General features: G+C 38.6%; 1 protein-coding gene across 3 annotated transcripts in view; it reads right to left on the bottom strand.

Moving 5' to 3' along the window:
• Positions 1-17,578, bottom strand: part of RGS12 (regulator of G protein signaling 12) — an 87,931-nt gene extending 70,353 nt beyond the window's left edge. For all 3 annotated transcript variants that reach the window (XM_040593014.1, XM_040593016.1, XM_040593027.1), the window contains exons 1-2: positions 17,461-17,578; positions 9,275-11,222 (exon numbers count right to left, since the gene is read on the bottom strand). In XM_040593014.1, the coding sequence (XP_040448948.1) occupies positions 9,275-11,131 (1,857 nt within the window). In that variant the 5' untranslated portion in view covers positions 11,132-11,222; positions 17,461-17,578. The remainder of the gene's footprint in view (positions 1-9,274; positions 11,223-17,460) is intronic.
• Between the last annotated feature and the right edge of the window lie 4,842 nt (positions 17,579-22,420).

The following is a 22,420-nucleotide window of genomic DNA, read 5'->3' as shown; positions in this document are numbered from 1 at the left end:
TTCTATATAAGAGCAGGTGGAACATACACAGGAACTATATAAAACCAGAAGTCAATTTCCCAGGTAAGCATCTCCCTACACTAGAAAGTCCAATAAATTAGATTCTTTTAACAAAAGCTCTGACTATGAGCACCTGTACGAAAAGTGTCAATTTGAGTACTCATTTCTGACTAATTGCCTCTAAAAAGCACATAACAGAAGGAGGGTGCTTATATTCACAGATTTTATCGCAAAGGAGAAAAAAAATAACAGCACCAATTTAAAAAGCCTCAGTTTAAGAAGCTCAACTAGATACAGAATTTGCTATGTTCTGTGTGTCACAGAGCTTAATCATACTAACTATAAAATCTCAAATTTTAATGTGTTCTACTCCTATTACCAGCTATTGAAGCTGGAGCAGCAGTTCATCTTTATAAAAACGCCAGCTTAAGACTTCAGAAAGAAAGCTCCTAATTTAGACCTTTCTGAAAAGGGATGGGAAACAGGGATGCTACAGTAATACCAACATGGTGCACAAAATCTCAAAAAACAGTGAAAGCCTTGGAGGATTGTAGAACAAAGCAGCTGATACAAATATTTTCATCAACATTAGTCTCAAATCCTTCTCTGGACCACTTGGCTTAATCTTCCTCTGTTGTCCACTACCATCCCCAAGTGCCCATTCTTCGGATTATGGGTCCTGTTAGCAGAGCGACCACCCTGCTGAAGCAATGCAGTCAGACTGTAGGCCATCACCTCCCTTTGCCCCTCATCCTATCAGCCAGTGTCACACGCTCCTCCACCCAAAAACTGATAGCACAGACGTGCAGGACTTGTAAAGTGAGGGTCTGTGGGGCCTGAGAATGGGATGGATTGAAATATCGGGTACGCTGGGTTAGGACCTCTCGTACCTGAAAGAGATAAAAGAATCTGGGAAGGAAATGGGAAAGAGCTTGCTGCGGTCCAGTCCCCTGGACCATAGCAGGAACAGAAGCAGTAAGTCCTAACTAAGGTACAGAAGGCACGCTGATAAGAGAGGGCTCCATATGCTATGGAACAAAAAAGAATTAAGTAACACCCTCCAGGCTGCCCCACACTGCTGCCATCATCATGGATTGACATCACCTCAGAAAACTGGACTAGGTGGGGGAGGTCTATCATCATTCAAACTTTACTGACAGCTCTTCCACAGTCTTTAATTCCTGTAATGATTTATATTATTTTTTTTTGGCACCAGTATGACAACGGATTCAAATGGTATCACTCACCATTACTGGTCAATGGATCTGGTCACTTTTAAGAATACCTCTTTATTAATCATTTCACTGCCTTCCAACCGTTACAGGGGCATTTTTAATGGCAGTTCGGCCCATAATATAATAAAGAATGATGTAAAATTTCATGTAAGATCTCTGTGCACTCTGGGAAGACACAGAAAATAGGCTGTCCTGTCACACTGGACATCCAAGTAAATGAAATTTATTGCTTGTCTCCTGTACTAAGGATAATAAGCACAAAACACTGACTGCCTACATTTCAGTACTAGCCTAATCCCTTTTCAAACAAAAAAGCACACATGCTGATGGCATTAATGCAGATGGAATAGTAAAATAATTTTCTCAGTATAACAAGATAACAGTATCCTTTATGAGTTGGAAGCCTATTAATTGGAAATTGCAGAGGAACAGAAAGATCAGAGTACACTAGGGGAAAACGTGGAGAAAATTACAAGTACACACATAACAAGTGGCTCGAAATCATCTTGAACATTAGGAAAGCATTAGCTGGGAACATTAAGTCAGTATGGCCCAATAATCAGTAACAATCAAAAAGGCAAATGAAGATTCATGAGAAAAGTGAAAGAAATCAAGAAATAAGTTTTATGACTACATTGCCTGCCCACTGCTTATAATACTGGTCAACCCATATCAAAAGTAATATAGCATAACTAGGGGAGAAAGATTAAAATTACAAAAAACTTTTGTATGGGAGGAGACTAAGCTGACTTCTGTTTGGAAAGTAGGTGACTGGTGGTTGAGGTTTAAAACAAAATAAAATGCCTAAGAGAAAATAAATAGACAGTAAGATTGTTCAGTATTTCTTATGGCAAATATTAGCAGGTATGAAATGAAACTATATAGAAGTAACAATTATGTACTGTTTTCTTTCCATGCTATTAAACTGCAGAATATATGTCAAGTGATACCAGGAATGCCAGAAGTACAACTGAGTTTAAGAAAAAACAAATTCAAGAATGAAGGTTATTACACACAATGATATGGATGGATAGTGCCTCTACCAGAGGAAAGTCTCTAAACTACATGCTGCTGCAAATTAGGAGATTTTTTTCACTGTTCTTCTAGGATTCCTCTAAGCAGCTGCTCCTGGATGGTATCCAAAACAGAATATTGACCTCAATATTGGATATCTCATTTGATATATATATGGATGTTTTTACTGATTGATTACAAAAGAAGTATTAACCATCAATGCTATGTGCTATGCAAAAAGTAATAGTATGTTAAGAGGTATTTTGGGAAGTTACTGGCAATAGAGACAGGAAAATATATTTTTGTATATTTTTGTATTATTTTTGTATTTGTAATTGTATATTACAATTACACAAAAGCTTGACCAGGAAATCAGCATAAAATTTTGGTCACTCATCTCCAAGAAAGAATTTAAACTAGAATACTTACTGAAAGAGCTACTAAAGTTATCCAGAGAATGAAAACCTTACTTCCCAGAAGACTGAAAGACTAACTGCTTTACATCAAACAAAATTAAAGCCAAAAGAGAACAAAAAGGTAAACACTGAAAAAAAGACTCAAATTCACTAAAGGAGTCACTAGCAGCAGAGGAAATGAGTATAAGGTGGCCATGACTAGATTTCATACTGGAAAAATCAAAACAAGTGTCTAACATTGTAATAGAAATGTAATACATTTCTGTAGAAGGCTGGGTGCAAACACATTTTTTTTCAAGGTACAGCTGCTAAATGTATGGGAGGCATGACAATACATGACTGCCTAGAAGACCTAAAATTTGGTTGGATGATGCAGAAAATCCTCCTCTAGTACTATCTTTGCAACTTTCTGATGTCTTAATGGCAATTTTATTGATGGGATTTATTTTCAAGTCTTTCTCTTGAGGCTTCATTTTTCCATGTTTATGTTTAGATACTTCAGGCAAGTTTTAGCAATTCCATATTTATTTTTGTTAATCAAAGACCTTTGATTCCATATTGATGTATTTCTTCTAGAGTGAAGAACTCCTTTTTTCTCTACATCTTCTCAACTGCAAGGAATTGGGGTCTATCTTTGTATAACTGAAAGCTCAGACAATAATGTCATAATCTTCTATCTCAAAGCTTACATTTAAAACTTAAAATAGAGCCACTTTTTATTATTTCAATTCATTCTGTGCTAATTATTTTTCTCGACACTACTTTATTATGTCTTTTGTTTCTCAAGGTGCTACATTCTTCTATGATTTTGCAACTCAAAACTAGCTCAGAAATACTTGCGATGCCAGCATCTCCCCTTAATTTTCATGATGTTAATTGCAGCCCAAACCTACACTTGATCTAGAAAACATTTAAATTCAGGTATAATGAAAAAATCTAAATCCCTAGCACATAAATTTGAAATGAGAAAATTTCACAAAGTCAGCATTGCTCTACAATCATTTACTTTCCAGATTTTACGTAATTTCTTTTTCAGAAAAAAACACCCACCATTATTTTGGCTTTTTATACATTTTTAAAGATCCTAGAACTGACCACCTTTTAAAATCATTATTTTAGAAGATTACAATCTTATGAAAAGGCTGAATTAAATTACTGAACGCTTAATTGCTTTTCATTTTCTCATAGGAAATGTATCAGAGGACCGGTTTCATATAAATGCCTCTTTCCAGATTAATTCACATTAGCACATTCTCAAGATCTAGCTTGATGTTTCAGATTTCAGTTGAGTTCTCTTGAAGGTATATACGTACATCTCAAATCAGATCAAAGCCTGTAATTCCAAAGGTTCACATTAAATTGCACAGTGTAAGAATAGCAATCCAGCTGCCATTAATTCTGCTTTATAAACAGCTGGGGTGGAACAATTTAAGCTAGTGATCAAACAGAATTGCAGAGGAAAGGGAAAAAAACATATAATTATACAACAAAAAACAAATATGGGAACCACTCAGCTTTGCCAACATTGTCTTTGCATCTAAAATATCTGCCTTTCAGTTACCAACATTAAAAAATGCAATTCTTGGATTTGAAGCAAATTACAAATTTTCACAAAAAAACTATTCCATTTTTAACTTGAACAGTGTATATTTTTCAGTAGTACTTGCTTTGGAAACAAGGACAGCTCTGAACTAGTTACAGTTAAACTTCTGATGAAAACAGAGTAACAATTACAGTAAACCAGAAAATATATCACCAAGGAAACGTGCGTTAATGAACCCCTCAGTATTGCTTACCTGTCTTCTCTCTTCTACATTTTTACAATATTTTCAATAGCTTAAGTCATGAAGGTTACAAAGCAGTTGACTTTTGGTTTAAAAACAAAAATGTATTTGCAATACTATTGTCCAGTGAGTCTAAGACAATGAGATGATCTATTTTTTTCTTCCTCTAAGGTCTACAAATAGGATCCGTTTACAAATTCACACTTCATGAGCACAAGCAATAGTATGGTCAAGATAAAAGTCTTAAAACAAATGTGAAACAGAAAAGGGTTTCTAAAAATCAATACTCAAAATTTTAAAAGGCTTTTTAATTACCTTGTAATTTACTGTTGTCATATTCTCTTGGAATAAACCTAGTACCCAAATACTAGTTATTAAGGTCAGGTTGTAAAACCTCTCTCTTGTGATCTTAAATGTTGTACTTGCCTCCACAATACAAAAACAGACTTACTTTCTACAAAAAGAATGACGAGACATCAGTGCCTAGGATTCTACCCTCATGGAGAGTAAACTCAAAGACTAAACAGACTGTTACGAAGCTTTCCAGTGGAAAAAGGAGTATTTTCCCAGTAAGACAATATAAAACAGTAATGGGTAGACATATTTTTGGCCAGGCACTAGCCCAAAAACAGAGAGTGAGGGCTGAGCAAAATCAAATGTATTATATTCATTTAGTCTAGAGGGAAAGAAATGCTTCCCTGTGCAGCAATTTCTCAAGTTCCTTGCCAATCCTAACATCCCCTGATGTTTTCATATTGTTTATGGTGCTTTTCTTTTGCGTAACCCAAAATCATGCAAAAGGCAGAGTAGGTAAGTGACTGGAACTTGGAGTGCTGAAGAAGATGGAAATAATGCAACAGCTAAGTCAGTAGAGCGCAAAAGGAGTAACAAACAAAAAAGCAGGAATTATTCCGTTCCCACTGAAAACATAACTCTTGATCTGCTCATTGACCTCATTAGCCTACCCACTATGAGTCTTACAGCAATTTAGAAGCTTCTCGACACCAGAAATCTCCTTAGTCATTCTGAGGTTGAAAGCCACCTTAGTTTCCACGATCTGCCTTTTCAGTGAATTTCAGCAATATCACCAGGCCTCCCACTATTTGTTTTGGTCTAAGGCTTACAGAATTCAAGGATCTAGAAGACAAAGACCCCAAATGTCTCCTAAGATGCTTCAAAAGAAATCTGTTCACATGAAACTTCTAAGAAATATGGGAAATGTGAAGTTCAGTACAGGAAGTAATTTTAGAGGGTGCACAGGGCCAGAGGTACGTACCTTCCAGTAAATCTCAGAAGAGATAGAAGAGAACTAAAATTTCCCTGGTTTAGTTCTCCTCTTCCCATGTACAACAACCATTCTAAAACCCAAAGATTAAAACCCAGAAAAATAGAGCAATTTTATGAGTTCAGTGATTTAGGGATAAATTCCTTACAACATTCTAAAGCAAAACAAAAAAACCTCAAGCTATCCAGTAACATTTAATCAAATCAGGCATTTCTAAATTTTTCAACTATTCACACTTATACAGACCTTTAAAATGCTTTGTAGTGGTGAAAAGAATATTTTTAAAGGGTTTTTGCCAATTATTACAAAATTAACCACAATTCTAATTTGTAAGCTGAAAACTTCACCATTAAAGGGAAAACAAAACTCAGAAAACATGTTTACTTCCTTGTAACCTAAGTCTGAAAGGCCATACCTATTCCTACCAACAAGAAACATTTCCCATGTCCAGCTCTGAAAGTGCAATTTTAAATAGGTATGTTCACTAGTGCTTTCTCACATCTGATCATGTTCTGTACCATTCACAGAGGTTTTATCAGTGCACCTATAAAATCAGTTTATGACCCTCTTACCCACCACCAGCACTGTATAGTAACAGTGTATTTTGCTCAGTTACATTTGTTGTGATCATCTGTTTAACTGCACAGCAGTTCTGCTAGATCAGAATTGCATTCAGGAACTCACATCCTTTCCCCAGCATGTACTTAAAACTCCAAGGAAGACGATGCATAATATGGATGTGCAGAGTCCATCAAAAAACTCTACTTTGGTAACCTTTTCTCCCTCTGGTGTCTTCTACACATTCCCACTTGTAGGATATATTACCATTCAGTATTAACATAAAAGACAAAACCCCCCACCTTAATTAAAAAGCAATTTAAGGACTGCTCTGCTAAATGAAGCATTACATTCAGCCACTAGGTTGTAAAAATATTAATGTAATCCTACGTGGCCATTTTATATACTTATTCCATGACTGGAATGTGTCTGAGCATGCTGTGTGAAATCAGTCCTTACCACTTAAAAAGGTCACAGGAAGCTGAGGACACATAGTTTTCCAGAACCCAGCATCTAATCCATCTGAATAATGTTTTAGAATTAACAGTCTTACCTCTTCTCTTCACACAAAGCAAAAAGAGGGTCTGAATTTCTAATTATCATTATTTATGAAAGCAAATTAGTGCTCTAATATGCAAAAACATAGATTTTCTCTATTTCTGCAGTACTTAAAGAAGTACAGAGGTACATTCATCAATAATGACATCCCCTGACTATTTTTCATTAAAGATTTAAGGTAAGAACATAGTACTACTTCATCTTTATGAATTGCTCTGAATAATGCTAAGTGCTTGCAACTCATGCTTGCAAATGATTTCAAGACTTCCATGAGCTTTTCTCATCAGTTTTAGTAGCCTTCAATAATACTGAAAAACAAAATAAAAATGCAAAAGAGGTTCTGTAGCCTTAATGAGGAGACTAAATGCTAAAGCCACGTAGGAACATTTTAAATGAGACTTGCAAACAGATTTGTTATTAATCGAAGAAGAGAATGCCTATTTTATTAGTAAATACACTTAAAAGGGAAGACTGAGACATTTAGTGTTGGAACATATATACTGGTGTATACTGATCTGAATGATACAGTAGGTGAGATATTATTATTGTTTACCCACACATAGAACATCTTCCATCTTAAAATGTAAAATTGTCTATGAGATTTTCATTGGCATATTCTTGACTTCCATGAAATAAAAGTTTCAAACATTTCAGGAATATTTTCAGTTTTAAATCTCCCAGGGGAAAAAAAAAATCTAATTCATATTACTACCATGAATAACACTGCAGACATAAATTTGTTGCAGAGACTCTGAAGGAATTTCAACAGCATCCCATGCAGCTGGTCCAGTTCCCAAGGAGCACTTGGGACCAACATTCAAAATGCATCTGCACCAGGTGCCGCATATAAAAAGGCCTTTTCCTTGGTCCACCAGCAAAGAGATAAGGAGCACATAGTCTTCAGAGTAGCAGATAGAATTGATGGATAGGTAGTTTGGGTGGGCAATGTTTACACATGAAATGTTTCCATTTGGGTAATTTCTATTTGGTTTTTGAAAAGTGTGAATCACCACCTATTTAAGATGACTTGAAATTTATTACATTATTGTGGGTCTGGAAAACATTGCTGCCTGCAGCAGTCACTTCACCTTAAAAATATACTATTATATATACTAGTTCATTTTTTCATTTTCAGCACAAAAAGCACACAAAAGAATGTATGAGAAAGTTGTTGGCTTCACAGTGCAAGAAAAGCAATAAAAATTAATTTCTCTTTCCACACCAAAATTTTCTGAATTTCTACATTCTAATCCCCAAAAACTCTATGCATCTATGCTTGAGTGTCACACCAATGCAAAGATATTGTTTATAAAATATGAAACAACTAATGAATCTCTACTGTAATCCACTTCAGCAGCAGTTGGATATTTTTAACCAGGTGAAAAAAACATTTTCTTCAAAAGCAGACTTGGATAGCATGATGGACAGTTGAATCAATCATATAAGCAATACTTCCTCATGAAAGGACAATGCTTCTTCAATACTGTTTTGGAGTTTAAGGTTGTGTCTTTCCCTGGAGTCGACAAATGTTTTAGATACAACTGTGCTAGTAACTCGTTTAGTTTAGCACAAATGGCCTCCGCTTTACTAGAATCCCAGCTATAAACAACAGACTCCCATGAAATTAGTTCCCTCAACAGCAAACCTGTATGTGACAAAGCAAATGGTACATAATTATGTTGGATACCCCTCCCACACTTTTTACATCTTCTCACTGTGGTTTATAGAAGCCTAATAGTAGACAAAACAAGTAAATGAAGCAGTAATTTGGAATAAAATCTGAATTACAGTTTACTGGCAGAATGTCAGATTTGTGACTTAACGGTGGACACTATATTCACCACTAACAATTATCCTTTGACGTAGGTTTAAATCTACTTGGATTGAAACGTTTGACAGAGCAAATTTTTATAAAAATATTGTCTCAGTTAAAGTTAAATGTGTATAACACAAGTTTTTTACTAATGATTAGACTACATCTCTATAAAAATAGATATCACTAAAATAATACCATTTGCAAGCCAGCCTTCTATAAAAAAGGAACCAGACTGAAGATCCAGACTGTTTCCATTCTTTTGCTGCTGGAGGTCAGAAGGAACTGAAGTTGCTAGAATGTCATGTCTCCTTTTATTGCAATGCCACTGCAACATTTGGAAACAATGAAGAGACCAGAAGAAATGTGAGAAAGCTCTAACAGACAACGCTTCCCACAAACTTACAATTCCAGAGCTGCAGTCAATTAAAACAGGAATATGCAAAGCCTCAGTGAAGGAGAAAGAACTATATTATTTTCTTCATCTGAAATTTTGTAAATTATAAAATACATGTTTAAATTTTAGTGTGCAAATATTATGGTGTAAAAATACCATAGGCTGTTGGGCACGCATTTTTGTTTTTTAGGAACCAGCATCATTACATTCTTACCTTTTTATCTTCTTTAGACTTCCTGATACTGTGTGGAGGGGCAAATTTGTTCTGCATGCAAAACATCTTCTTAGACCATTCATTTTTATGAGATTTTAACTGAGGCTGACCAAAGCTGCCATCAACTCTGTACCTGTCAGCTGGAATCTTACTCATTGGTGGGGGAAGAGTTCCACAGTTAACACTTGACCAGCCATCCGTAGAATCAGTGTAGGACTCCTGGTCACTAGCATTTCCATGCTGCCATTCTTGTAAAACATGCACAGGCAACCACCTTTGATTGCCTATGCCTGCAGCATTTTTCTTTGATGGGGGTACTGAATTTCGGGAGGAAACCAGGGGAACTTCAATACGAGCAGAAGGACTTAGGTGTTTGCTTACATTTTGGGACTTATCATTCTGAATTACTTCTAAAGGAACGTTTCCTTCTTGTTCATGACAGAAGCCATTCCAATGGGAAGCAGGCTGATTTTGTCCCCTTCCTACTGGATTTTCCCACATGCTGTTAGGAATGTGTTTACTTGGATTGCTCCCTAAATCAACCACCAAAACCCTATTATTCTTTTCTTCTTGGTTAAAATTTCCAATTCCACTATCACTGTTACTGCTTGTACTGTTATTCTGATGAGCATCTGCATCACCATCAAGAAAAGCTCTTGCACGCATTCCCTCAATCAATTCTCCCATATCCCTATACAGGACAGAAATAAACTGAAGAACAGGTAGAGATGACGTTGGGAACTCTAGACAGCCATTTGTGTCCGGATCTGCTGTACATTCCAGTCCAAAACGTCTTGCTATGCCCTGGTGAATTTTATGGTGAAATAGTTCAGGATCCACCATAAAAACATGGCAAGATGTCCTCAGAACACCTTCATCTTCCAGAGCAAAGCTTGCATCATCATTTGTCTGCATTGTAACTAGTCCAAAGAATCTTCTATCATCTGGGCAAACAGCACTGAATGCCAGTTTCTCTGCAGGATATTCTGCCACTACACCGGATTTGTCACTGCAGAGTTGAATACAGTCATGCATTATCTTCATCATCACTAGTGAATGGATTTTTTGTTCTGCTCGCAGACGTCTCATGCATCCACGAATAGCCTGCAAGCTCTCATTTTCCAAATTCGAGGTTGTTGAAGGAAGTTCAATCGAGCCTAGGTAACCTACAATCATGGCAACATTTAAAATGCTTGCATCTAATCCAAAGTCTTCCACACTCTCTAGTCCAACTCTAAAAACTGAATCATCGTTCAGGACTCTGGATATTTCTTCCCTTGACAGCAGGTTTGGATTGCTTACACTTTCATTGCCAGTTTCAAATTTAGTACCAGCAGAAATTGAAAACGACCTTTGTTTTGGTGCAGAATTATCTGCATTACCAGCACAAAGAGTAGGGTTCTCAAAGATCATGTTGAAAATGCCACCGGACTGCATTTCTTCAACAACTTTCTCTGCTCTGTTTATACCCAGAGCTTTAGAGTCAGGTTTGGGTTTCAGCCACCCCTTCCCATCATAAAAACCAACTTCTTCATCACTTGAACATGAATCCATATGACTAATCCCTTCAGCAATGACCATATGCAGGACTCCAGAACATTTTCCTATAAGTTTCACTACATCTTCATGAGAGGCTTTTTTCACATTGATTTCATTAACTGCAAATATCTGATCTCCTGCTTTAAGTCCAACATAATCTGCAGGGCTTCCTTTCATAACACAACTAAGAACACAAGGAGCTTGTCCAGAAAGGGTAAACCCATAACCTGCTCTTCCTCTAGCAACTTCCACGCTTCGTATCCGAGAAGCGGCATGCATGTTGAGTCGACGTTTGACCGTTTCCCCTGGTCTATACATTTTGGGTTTTTTTTCCTGAAATAGGAAAACTTTTATTTAGTCTCTTTTCCTGTCATGTTTCAAGAGTATCACTTCTTCATCTGATGAAGCTCTAAAGAAAGAAAGAAAAAAAAAAAGGACATTTTAATTCTCAGTCATATTTCACGTTTTATAGCACCCAGTATTCCCTTTAGCGTTCAGAAACATTGCTAGTGAACTCTACCAAAAACTACTGCTAGAGAATCAACACAACACTCAAAACAATTTGAAAAGGACAGGTACCACAGTCTTAATTTTACTGATGAAAAAGCAGTAGCAAATGCAAATAAAGTGGCTGTCCGAAATAAGAAAGTAACTGAATGGCAAAGCAAAGAACAGAATCTAAGTCTTCTGATGTACAGCCAGTGTTTTTATACTACAGCATGTAACATCTTCCCAAACTCTACCACACTACCTACTATTCAATTAACTTCTGGATTACTGCCAGAATACCACCAAATTTTACAGCACAGTGAAAATCCTGGATGAAGCTCATCTGTCCTTTCCCAGCAACATAAAAATTAGAGCTCAAGTGTGTCTATTCGGCTACAGCCCACCCCACATTATACTCCATGTATAGAAACAGGTACCAAATGTATCCATGTAAAACAGGTTAGAGAAGTTACCCCTAGAATTGCCTGTTATCTCTCCACTGAGTGACTGTAAAGGCAGAATAAAATAAGTGTCTCAAACTTCAACTTTTGCACATACATTTCAGTTACATACACAACAAATGGCCATTCAATCATGTATTAGACCAAAGGTATACAAAATCAATTTACTTTGCTACACCGATCAATCTACTAAAAAATAATGTCAGAAAGCAAACAGTATAAAAAAAATGCATTTCAGTCAGTCATTCCAACTTCAATGTGTTTCAGTTTAGCCTAAAATTTCAAAAAAAAAAGAGGAAGAAAAAAGGAACTCCACATGCTGCCAGTATTAATCTCAGCATGACTTTACAATTAAGATAAAGCCGCTTTATATGAACAGCAAGAAATAGCAGATTTCATTACATTTTGGTGTTGACACTGAAGTCTGGATGTGTTGTTCCAATTATACCCAGGTAAATTCCATTGGTTTAGACAGGGTTCCTCCACTAAGCAGGTTAAAATGAGAAATGTCTTAACACAAAGAATAGAAATGACAACTTGTTCAACTTTTGAAACTATACCCTTGTTGCATCATATGAACTTTTACTTCCACACGTCTGGAGGATGACTGACTGAAGTAGCAGGAGGACTACAGCTACATAAAATTGCAATAAACTCAGTCTGATTAAGTGAGAACTAATCTGAAAATAATTACTGCTCTGAGCTAGTCCACAGGCTTATTCATAACTCAGTCATACTGTAACATACTTAAAGTGTGTAAGGTACTCAAAGCAGGTATCTTGTATATGTGGGCAACTTTTTAGATAAATACACATAAATATATATACACACATGGAGAGACACACATTCATCGTATCTAAAGTGTTAAATTAGTGGTGTCCAATCTCCTACTTGCATGGAAGAAAAATGACCAAGAAATCCTTCTGATAACTGCTCTCAGCTACAGAAATAACAAAAAAACCCAACCACATTCAAAACATGATACAATCCACAGCACACTACTTTCACAGTATTTTTGCCTGGGATAGACCAAACAGAAAGACCGTAACTTCAAACATTCTACACACACACAAAAATCAAACACAATTTAGGATCAAAGTCTTAACTACCTAACTATATATGAGCTGTCCGATTACCAAATTTAAAAACATCACTGTTGTTTCTTGAATATTCTGCTAAATACTCAACTACAGGATGCGATTCCCTTAGGACCCTTCCAAATCCTAAACAGGACATCCTTCAAGATACCAGAAGACATCCACTTGGCTGTACTTTGAGGTTTTTAGTTTGCTTTTTTTTTTTAACAGAGGGACATCAGGTTTTTATGTCTCCATGCTGCAGCTGTGACTGTTCAATGTAGTATGGTTTTTGCAAATTGTTTTAATATAGCAATTATCTAGCTTAAATAACAACAGTCCCCCTATAATCTGAGGAAAAAAACCCAAAAAACTTAGCTTTAAGAAGTAATGAAATGTCACACTTAACCTTTAAATGGAAATCATAACATAAGAAGTGCTCTGCAAACATTTCACCAAACTCACACATTGCTGTAAAAGACCCCTGTCAACTTGCATCCAGTCTTGTGCCTTAAACATAGTGACTTTTTCCTGATGAGGCTAAACTTGTGAACCAAGAGATCACTGTGCATTCAGCTATCCCTAACTACGTCTGGTACTTTCTGAAAATAATAACTTCAAGACATAGTTCTCCAACCAAAAAAAAAACGAACCAACAAATGCCCAACAGTAAATAAAAACCTGCTATCTAGGAGCATGAATATATACATGTTTTAATTTGTCTTACAGTGAATAATTTTTTTCTCAGTTGTCTGGAGAATAGCCTAATGTGTTCCTTGGGTACCCTCCAAAACCGTGCTGCTAACCAGGTCAACACAAAGCACTGTAGTAACTGGCACCTAAAAGTGTGCTACTAGCTTGCAAAAGGAAAGGAAACAATTGAAAGAGTATTAGATTATAAATACTCTGATGAAAAAATATAATAAAAAGCAGTCATTACCAAAAAAACCTTAAGACTCAATATTGTAATGTTGAAGAGCCTGATAAAAAAAAAAAAAAAAACCCAACAGATTTTTCCAGTTATCTTTCTAATCTATAAAAAATACACTAAATGCAACTATAAAAGTCACACAATGAAAATACAGTTAGTCTGCTCTTGGGAAGCACTGTCTTACCTCATGATTCCACATTTGCTATGACAGGCCTTCTAACTCTACCTGCAAGTCAATTTATCTATTTGCCTTCACAATCTATGCCCTTTACACATCAAGCATTTATTCCAGATGATAACTACTGATAAGATAACATGATTCCCAAACCTGACCACTATAAAAACAAAACAGCAGGCTGCTAATACATTACTTTTATCTAATGATGAAGTCCCAGAGGTGTGAAGACTTTTAGCTATTAGTATATTTGTGTAATTTTGTGAGTGTAAAGTTAGGAAGTAATTCAACATTAAAGGGTGTTTTGCTATCAATGTGTATATATATTTAAAAAAAACACCAACAAACAAACAAAATCCCCACAAAGCTGCATTACATCCACTGTAAAAGCCATCTCTTCCCTCCCTCAGTAGCTGAATATTATTGTGCACTTTTTGTGCTAATCACACCCATGACAAATAACAGCTTATTATATTTATATAGGAAACTGCATGACAAAGGACAAATGCAGCTCTTCTGCAAGAACCCTCAACATTAAAATATGTTTTACTGCAGAAATGGCATGATAGGCAAATGGAAAAATTACTGAAATAGTGTTTCTCAGAACCAGAGAGATTCCAACAAAGAACAACTCACAAATCGTTAACAAACTAGTTCAGAACTAAATTATCAAATTACCTAATTGTCTAAGTTTTTTTTTAATTTCTTTGCAGATTTAACACCTGAAGCTAAAGAGATGTTGTACAAAAATGGCACAAACTTCCACAGTTTCAAAGTAATCATATGTCTGAATATCCACTTCCTGTAATAAATTACAAAATGTGTAGTGTATCCAGTGAAACAAAGACATTATTCACCATTTTAGCTGCTTTGTGGGCATCTGCATGTTTACCAAAACATGCAATTGTTAGTGACCTATATAACCTGTGATAACAGTCACAACTAACCAAAGATAAAATTATTTGAGCTGTTGATTTTCAGGTTAAATTAAATACCAAATCTTAACAAGCCTACCAATCATATACTAGTATAATTACTTCTAATAATTACAGCACTGAATTTTACTAATTTGATAGCAAAACTACATTCAGTCATACACAACAGGTCAGAAAAACAGTTACACCACAATACTACCCATGGCCAAGCTTACTTTGACTTTCTGCTATCATTAAGCATGATTAAGTAAGTCTTAAAGAAAAAAGTCTGTACAATACCAGAACACATCAGTGACTATTAGTCAGGAGTATATGTGCATTTTATAGCAGAAAGCAGGCCTATGAAAGCAGAGTAATTTGCAATGCATAGTAACTAAATCTCAATAAGAGTTTTGCAACATTTCAATATACTTAATAAAAACACTGAAAATACAGAATTTCTAGTATCATTTGGAGAACATCAAAAATATAAAATACTATCATTTCAGAAAATTCATCAAAGTTTGTTCCGACACAGCTTAGTAATATGACACAAAACAAATACAGTTTAATAAGTACGAAATATTTCACAGGACATTTCAGACAGAAACACTAACATACACATTAAAAGTTGTTCAAGTATGTGAAATAACATAATTTGTCCAAGTACATCAGCTTTGTCACAGAACTGCAAAACAAAAAGAAACACTCCAGCGTTCTGCCAGCACACATTCTGGTCTACCATTTCAATCAATTATTTTGGGGGTATAAAACACCCAGAAATACCAGTTACAGTTGAACTGTAGTTTATCCCAGAAATACTGCATTTCTTCATGTAATGTTTTTACACATCCTAGCGTAAGTGCTATCTTTTCATGTCATTTTCAAACCCTCAAGAGAAAATAATGCTTATTTGCTTGCTTTCAAGGTAGAGGTGGTTTGTTTCCTGCTTCTGCTCTTGTTAACTCATAGCAACAAAAAGAACAGAAACAGAAGGCATACTCCTGCCATAGTCTATGTTAAGACTATAACCTTGTTACACAGAGCAGTGAGGGTGCATGAAGTTTAAGACTATATTACTGATCACCAGTTCATTTTGAAAAAGCCTGACACTCAGCATAACAGGATCCATGGTAATGCACTGCTTTTTATTATTTTAAAAGCAGATAACTGGTTGGCTTCGCTGTGTTTTTTTAATGGTGAGACTGTAAGAGGATAAAGCATGCACAGAGGAGAGAGCCTGTTCCCTCACCCCGCACACACACACACCTTGAAGTGCCGCAAAACTTTTCAGCATGGATGCCACTCATTAAGGCAGAACTGACTTTCACAAGTGATGTCACTACAAAGCCCAACTGAAGTTATGAAATTTGAATTCCACTCACTATTCAAATGTGGTACATGTTTACAGACAAGTTACACAAGAAATATAACAGCACAACCTGTCTAAGACAGCTACCAGTTGTTTGAGAACTTGGGCTGAAACAATATTTTAATTAAAAAAAATCTTATCAGCAATTCACAATTGGCAAGACATACCATTGTTTCCTGAATAAGCAGCAACCACTTTGCCAGAAAACAAACAGGCATACCTAGCTTGATCGTTCAAAAAATACTGACTTTAATTAGTTACAGCAGGCTGGAAAACAGTTGTTAATAAAAACTCTTCTCACACCGAAGCCAGCGTACAAAGTGCAAGAACACAAATGGCGCATTGGCTGTTCTGTCTTGACAAGACCCATGCGACTAAGGACAAAGTTTTCTAAAGCCACTGCATAAACAGTCATGTGTTTACAACGCAGATTAATTTATCTGCTGTATTTAAGAAGGTGAAAAGGTGCTTTGTTGGTAGTTTGGCATTTTGTTCCCCCCCCTTTTCTTGCAAATACGTTCCGAACTGCCGGGACGCCGCGGAAAAGGGCAGCATTTCCAGCTGAAGGCAGCGACACGCGGGGTCTGCTGAGGGATAACAGCGGTCGGGAACAGGCTGGGCACGGCTCGCAGTCAAAGGCGAGAGCTTGGCGGGGCACGGCCAGCTCCCGCCGCCGGCTTCCCGGGGCGGCACAGGGGGGCGGCACAGGGGACCCGGCTGCAGCGGCCCGCCGCCCCAGTGGGGAGGGGGGGTCCCGCACCCGGCGCTGCCCCGGGGGCGCGGAGGCAGCCCGCGGGGCACGGCGACCCGCAGGCCGCGGGGCGGGGGTCAGCGCCGCCGCTACCCGCCCGCAGCAGCGGTGCGCGGGGCAGCCGCTCGCCGGGAGGGTGGAGCTGCGGGAGGAGAGACGCGGCACCTGAGCCCGCAGGGGCGGTTTGAAAACTCAAGCGGTAAAAACAGACGGGAGGGCACGGGACACCCCCGGGACCCCGCACCCCGCAGCGCTGCCCGCCGGGGGTCGCGGCCAGCGCCGCAGCCCAAGGGGCGCGCAGAGGGGGCGGCGCGGACGCTGCCCTCCCCCTCGGCTCCCTCCGCCGCGCTCCCCTCCCCCCTCAGCTCCCCTCACACCGCCCATCTGCTGCCCCGCCGCCGCCGCACCCCGAGCGGCGTCCCGGGCCAGGCGCTCGGCTGCGAGGGGGATGGGAGAGCCTCCCCTTAGACCCACTCACCTCCGTCCCCCAGGACTCCGGCTACTCTACTGAGGCACCAGCTCCCCGGTCACCGAGGAGACGGGCGCCGGGGCTCCGCCACACAGCGCCGCGGCCACTGGCTGCTTGGAGCTGTCAGTCACTGCACTCACCCGGCAGGGGTGGCGGTCGGGTTCCCGGACAGAGAAAGGGGAGAGACAATACCCAGCGCCAGGGAACTACAGCTCCCGGCGTGCCCTGCAGCGGGGCCGCTCGCCGCGGCCGTGGGGCGCGGGCCGCGCGGGGCATGCCGGGACAGGTAGTTCCTCCGTCTCGACCAGCCGCCGCGCCAGGGCGCGGCGGGCAGCGGGCGCTCCGCCCCCTCGCCTCCCGCGGGCGGGGAGCGCGCACGCGCGGGCTGACGGCGCCCTTTCGAACGGCCGGCGGCCGCTGAGCGGGCGCGAGGCTGAGGCGGGAAGCGGCTTCAAGCGGGGCGAGGTGACATGGTCGGTATCGCACGGCAGCGACAACTTGTCAGTGCGAGGACAGAAAGTGGAGGCAGTCCTCATATAAACAGCGCAATGGTGTTAGGCGGTGGGGAAGAAACTCGTTATAATAACCTGCGGCATTGAGAAGGGGCAGGTTGGTCAGGGCAGACAGGCTGGCACTAGCTTCAACCGTTAAGCTATCCAATGAGAGTGAGGGGGTAGATGAGGCATTTCATAGCAATTAAGCATCCAGAGGGCAAAAGTATGTGTAAAGGAGAAGTTTTGCCACTCAGATGTAGCAGGACACAGGCAACAAGTTCTCAAAATACATTGGGAACAGCTCTTTATTTCAAATGGATGATACTAGAAAACCTTGTTTAAAATAGGAGAAATAGGAAGAGTGGAATATGGTACACGTAAAAGTGAACATCAGTTGAGAGGTTCCTGGGGAACATAAGGTCCAGAAAAAGGGAAGAATTAACCAAATCTGTTTGACTTAACAGAACCTGAAAGGGTATTGTGATCTTTGCAGAAGATTGTCATCTTTAGTTGTTAACAAGGACTTGTAGAAATCCTTTGTTTGGGGGGGTTTCTTCATTTCAGTGTGTTTCTCTATGCACCAGAAACCTGAAACAGAACTGAACCTACCAGTCACAAGGTAAAGGAGAATGCTTACCTTTTCTTTCTATGGGTTTTTGGGGGGTTTTCTTGCAGAGCTTTTGTCAGTCTCCAGGGCAGGATAGCTATCCCACAACTCACTGTTGCTGTTACGTCTGTAAGTTAACTTTTAAATTTTAAATCTGTGGCTTGATGATTTAACTTCAGTAATCTGTCTAATTTTTATCTAGTCTGGGATCTTGTTTCTTGATATCTCCTTCCCTTTCTTAAATGCTTACAGTATGCTGGCATCTTCAGGAAAAATAAAAACATGGGCCAAAAGAAAAAGCCCTTTGGAAAAATGGAGATCCTGCTCCCATACTCCAACCTCCGCCTTCTCATTCTGCTGGCTTTTTCTTTGTCAGTCTTTCCCAAAGAGATTTCTACCAATGTGAAACATTTCAGATCAACTGAGATCCCAGTTTTTTTATCTCTTTCACCAGGTTTTATAGGAAAAGGTTCTGAAGAGGAAAATAACCAAATAAAATAAGCATTATTTCTTTTTCTTATCTTCACAGAAGACATCTTGGCAGATCAGTGTAAAATTACAAGACGATAGACCTAAGTTCTTCAGACATAGTGTCCTATAAAAGTAATTATTGATCTTTTAGGGAAGCTAAACATTCAAAATGTAAAGAAGAAAAATGACTGATTGGTTTTAAACCTCACATGATTGATTCTTTCAGGTGGGGTACAATAGTTAAAAAAAAATATTCTAGAGATCTAAATATGCCCAAAGTAGCAATAATTCTTCATCCCTTTGACTGTGGAGATGTCACAGGGAAAAGAATTGCATTCCATAAACAAAAAGTGGTTGCCATCCCTTAATGGCCCAATTATTTCCAGCTTCCATATGAAGCTGTCAAGGCTGTATGTCTTTTGCCACTGTTTCTGTTGCCCATGCTACCCCAACCAATCTAGCAGTGACTTGCGCTGCCTCCTTGCTTACTGAAGGGAAGGCTGGTCAACCATGTGTTTCTAACGGTCCGACCTTTTAAACAGCTGTAACAGAAGAAAATCTCTGTGAAAGTGGCAAGTAGTGAAGTGGAATTGTAACTATTCCACAGAGGATTTGCAGTTCTCCCATTGAGTCTTTACGGAGTTAAGACAAAGAAATTACGCTTTATTTTGTTTCGAAGAGGAGAGATGCTAAGAAGTGGCATCAGCATCTACTAACTATAAAATAATTACTCCGTGGCAGCGTCTGATTACCTTTTCCACAGATATTGAACCTGTTCTATTTGTGATAGCCAACAGAATCGATTGGACTTTTGTAATAGCACAGGAGTGTGTAAACAGTCTGATTTCACAGAAGGCTTTTCTGCAGTAGGGCAACATTTTCTACATGAGTATTGCTCAGCAAGGAAGAAGTGAACACTGAAGACTGACGTGGAAACAGCTGTACTCACACAGCCTATTTGCAGTCAGAAATACCCAACACATCATGAATGAATTTAGTGCTTTTCTTTATTTAAGACTTCATGTTAGAATTTGGAACAAGGTGATTAATGGCCTCTCAGAAATCCACACAAGGTCTCAGCTGTAACTTTTCTCACTGTTTTCACCACTGTTGGAGACAATAAAGGAAGAAAGGGTGTGAAACAAAGTGGTAAGGATTTGTGGCTTTTGGGCTGTAAAAGCTTTGGCTTATAAGCCTAAGTAACTTAATGTTGGGTATACAGACACCTCAATCACACCAAGCGTGGCTGTCACGAAACAGCTTGTCAGATTTGATCTGGAGAGGTTTACAATGCATCCTGTAATGAAGTGTGATTATTGCTGTCACAAACATCAGATGAGAAGCCAGAAAATAAACTTGGTCCAGCATCTGATGTGAAGGCTATGGTTTTAATTACCATTGTTTAATTACCTTGCTTAAAGGAATGAAGGTGTTGGTTTTATTTTAGACACAGAAATATTTTCATGTAAATGTTAACTTTCCCTTTTAACATTTTCAACGTGTTCAAAATAATAAAATTGTATATAATCGTCAACATTAGATGCTTCTTCAGTATACAAACTCCATTCTAGTTTCACTAGCTTAACTTTGTTCTGAACATCAGAGAAGACATTACAGTTAGCTCATGTTGGCCAGTTAATACGTAGTCGGGAGTGAAATCCTCATTAGAGAACATTCTAAAATTCCGAAAGGTCGTCCTCCTTTAGTTAACCATCATTGTCCAATCCAAAGGATCAGTGAAGATCATGTTTTCTCACTGAGGACTGCAGATGAAGACATAGCCACCAATACCTACCTTGGTTCACTGGTTAATCTAATCTGTAGAAATACCTTTACCTTTAGTTTAAACATAGTCTTCTCCCTAGTGGGAGACACTCTTGGCAGTGGGAAAAGGAAGAATATGTTTTTATATAAATGCATTTGTTTTGGATGATGATGTTTCCTACCCTAGCATACCAATGTAAAAAAAAAAATATCTTTACAAGGAGCTGTGAAGTAGTGGAACTAAGCAGGGATACTTATCTTGTTAAATCTTGACAGGCCAATAGAGGAGATATCCTCTCAAATCCTATTTAGACATAAAAGGATTGATTTACATACCTTGTGCATCTGCTTGGCTTTGTAATTGTGTCCTTACCTACCATGTTACTTAATTAAACATCAAAATATAGTTAAATGGGGTTTGTGTTGAAAGATTCTTGTGTGCGCTTACTCTTAAATATGTGGATGCATATCTGCAAAGTTGAAGGTTTACAAGATAGAGAGTCTGGAACATCTTTCTCTGTGTGAAAACGAGAACATCTAGGCCATGGCCCTGACTGCTCCTTTGGATAGCGCTGCAATATAAATAAAACTATTTAGCATTTTAAGATTTTCCCAGATTCACTAACATAAATCAAATTAAGCATTTAGTTGCATACAAAAATTGAAAACACAAATCATTGTTCATTGATATCTGTTTTTCTTCCCTTACCTATTACTACAAGTGATTAAAGTCAGTATCAAGTTAAACCTCCAATGCTGAAGAGCAGCCCTAATGTATACAGCCAAAAAACTCATTTCAGGTACACAAACATACCTAATATGCTTCTGCCGAGAATTGGAGACCCAAGACTGGGTGTCAGTGGAAGCATAGAAACCTCTACCCCACCATTTCTTATGGGCAAAGAGTGTATACACTAAATTCCTCAGTTCCTGAGGAATACCTTGCTGAGCCAGAATGTTTTTAAACTTTCAATTTCATATTATGTCATGGACAACTTCTAATACTGCTAAAACACATACATAAAAAATAATTTTAAAAAAATCTAGTGTGGTTGTTTTTGTTTTGTTTGTTTTGCTCTGAAGGGTTATCTCTGAGACATTACTGAAAGGCTTGTTGGTTTTGGTTTTCTTTCTTTAAGCCTTGGTGTTTTAATCTTATAATTCAATATTGCCTAATTAATCTCCCATGACCTTTCCGCTCCATGTAAGCTGTGTCTTCTGTCCCACTGAGCTCATTTAAGCAGAATGTCTTCAGTCCCATTGGGCTTGAAGATGTGTTTCATCTAGCAGTTGAATTTACATGTTCTGAAGAAGCACTGTATATTTTTGGGGCTGTAGGAAAGGGGATATCTCAGGGAGGTATTCCTATGGCTCTAAGTACTATGCCAAAAATGTCATTAAATTCATCGTATGCAGCAATAGCTTCTCACAGGGTGAGCAAGCTCTACTCTTGCATCTAAACAGCAAGCTGAATTAGGATCATGAGTGACATCTCCCAGTGCACGGAGTAGCACTGTCTCTTTTTTTCCTCTTTGAAGCCATTTTCAGCATGGCTCTCAGGTTCACACACCATGCAAGGTTGACGTTATCGGGACTCTGCTGGCTAAGTTTATTGCTAAGCATGTTTCCTGAA

The sequence above is a fragment of the Falco naumanni genome, chromosome 1, assembly GCF_017639655.2.
Source record: "Falco naumanni isolate bFalNau1 chromosome 1, bFalNau1.pat, whole genome shotgun sequence".
In the NCBI taxonomy this organism is placed as follows: Eukaryota; Metazoa; Chordata; class Aves; order Falconiformes; family Falconidae; genus Falco; species Falco naumanni.
Note: the sequence above shows the minus strand (reverse complement) of the source record. Positions and strands in the feature narration are given on the sequence as shown.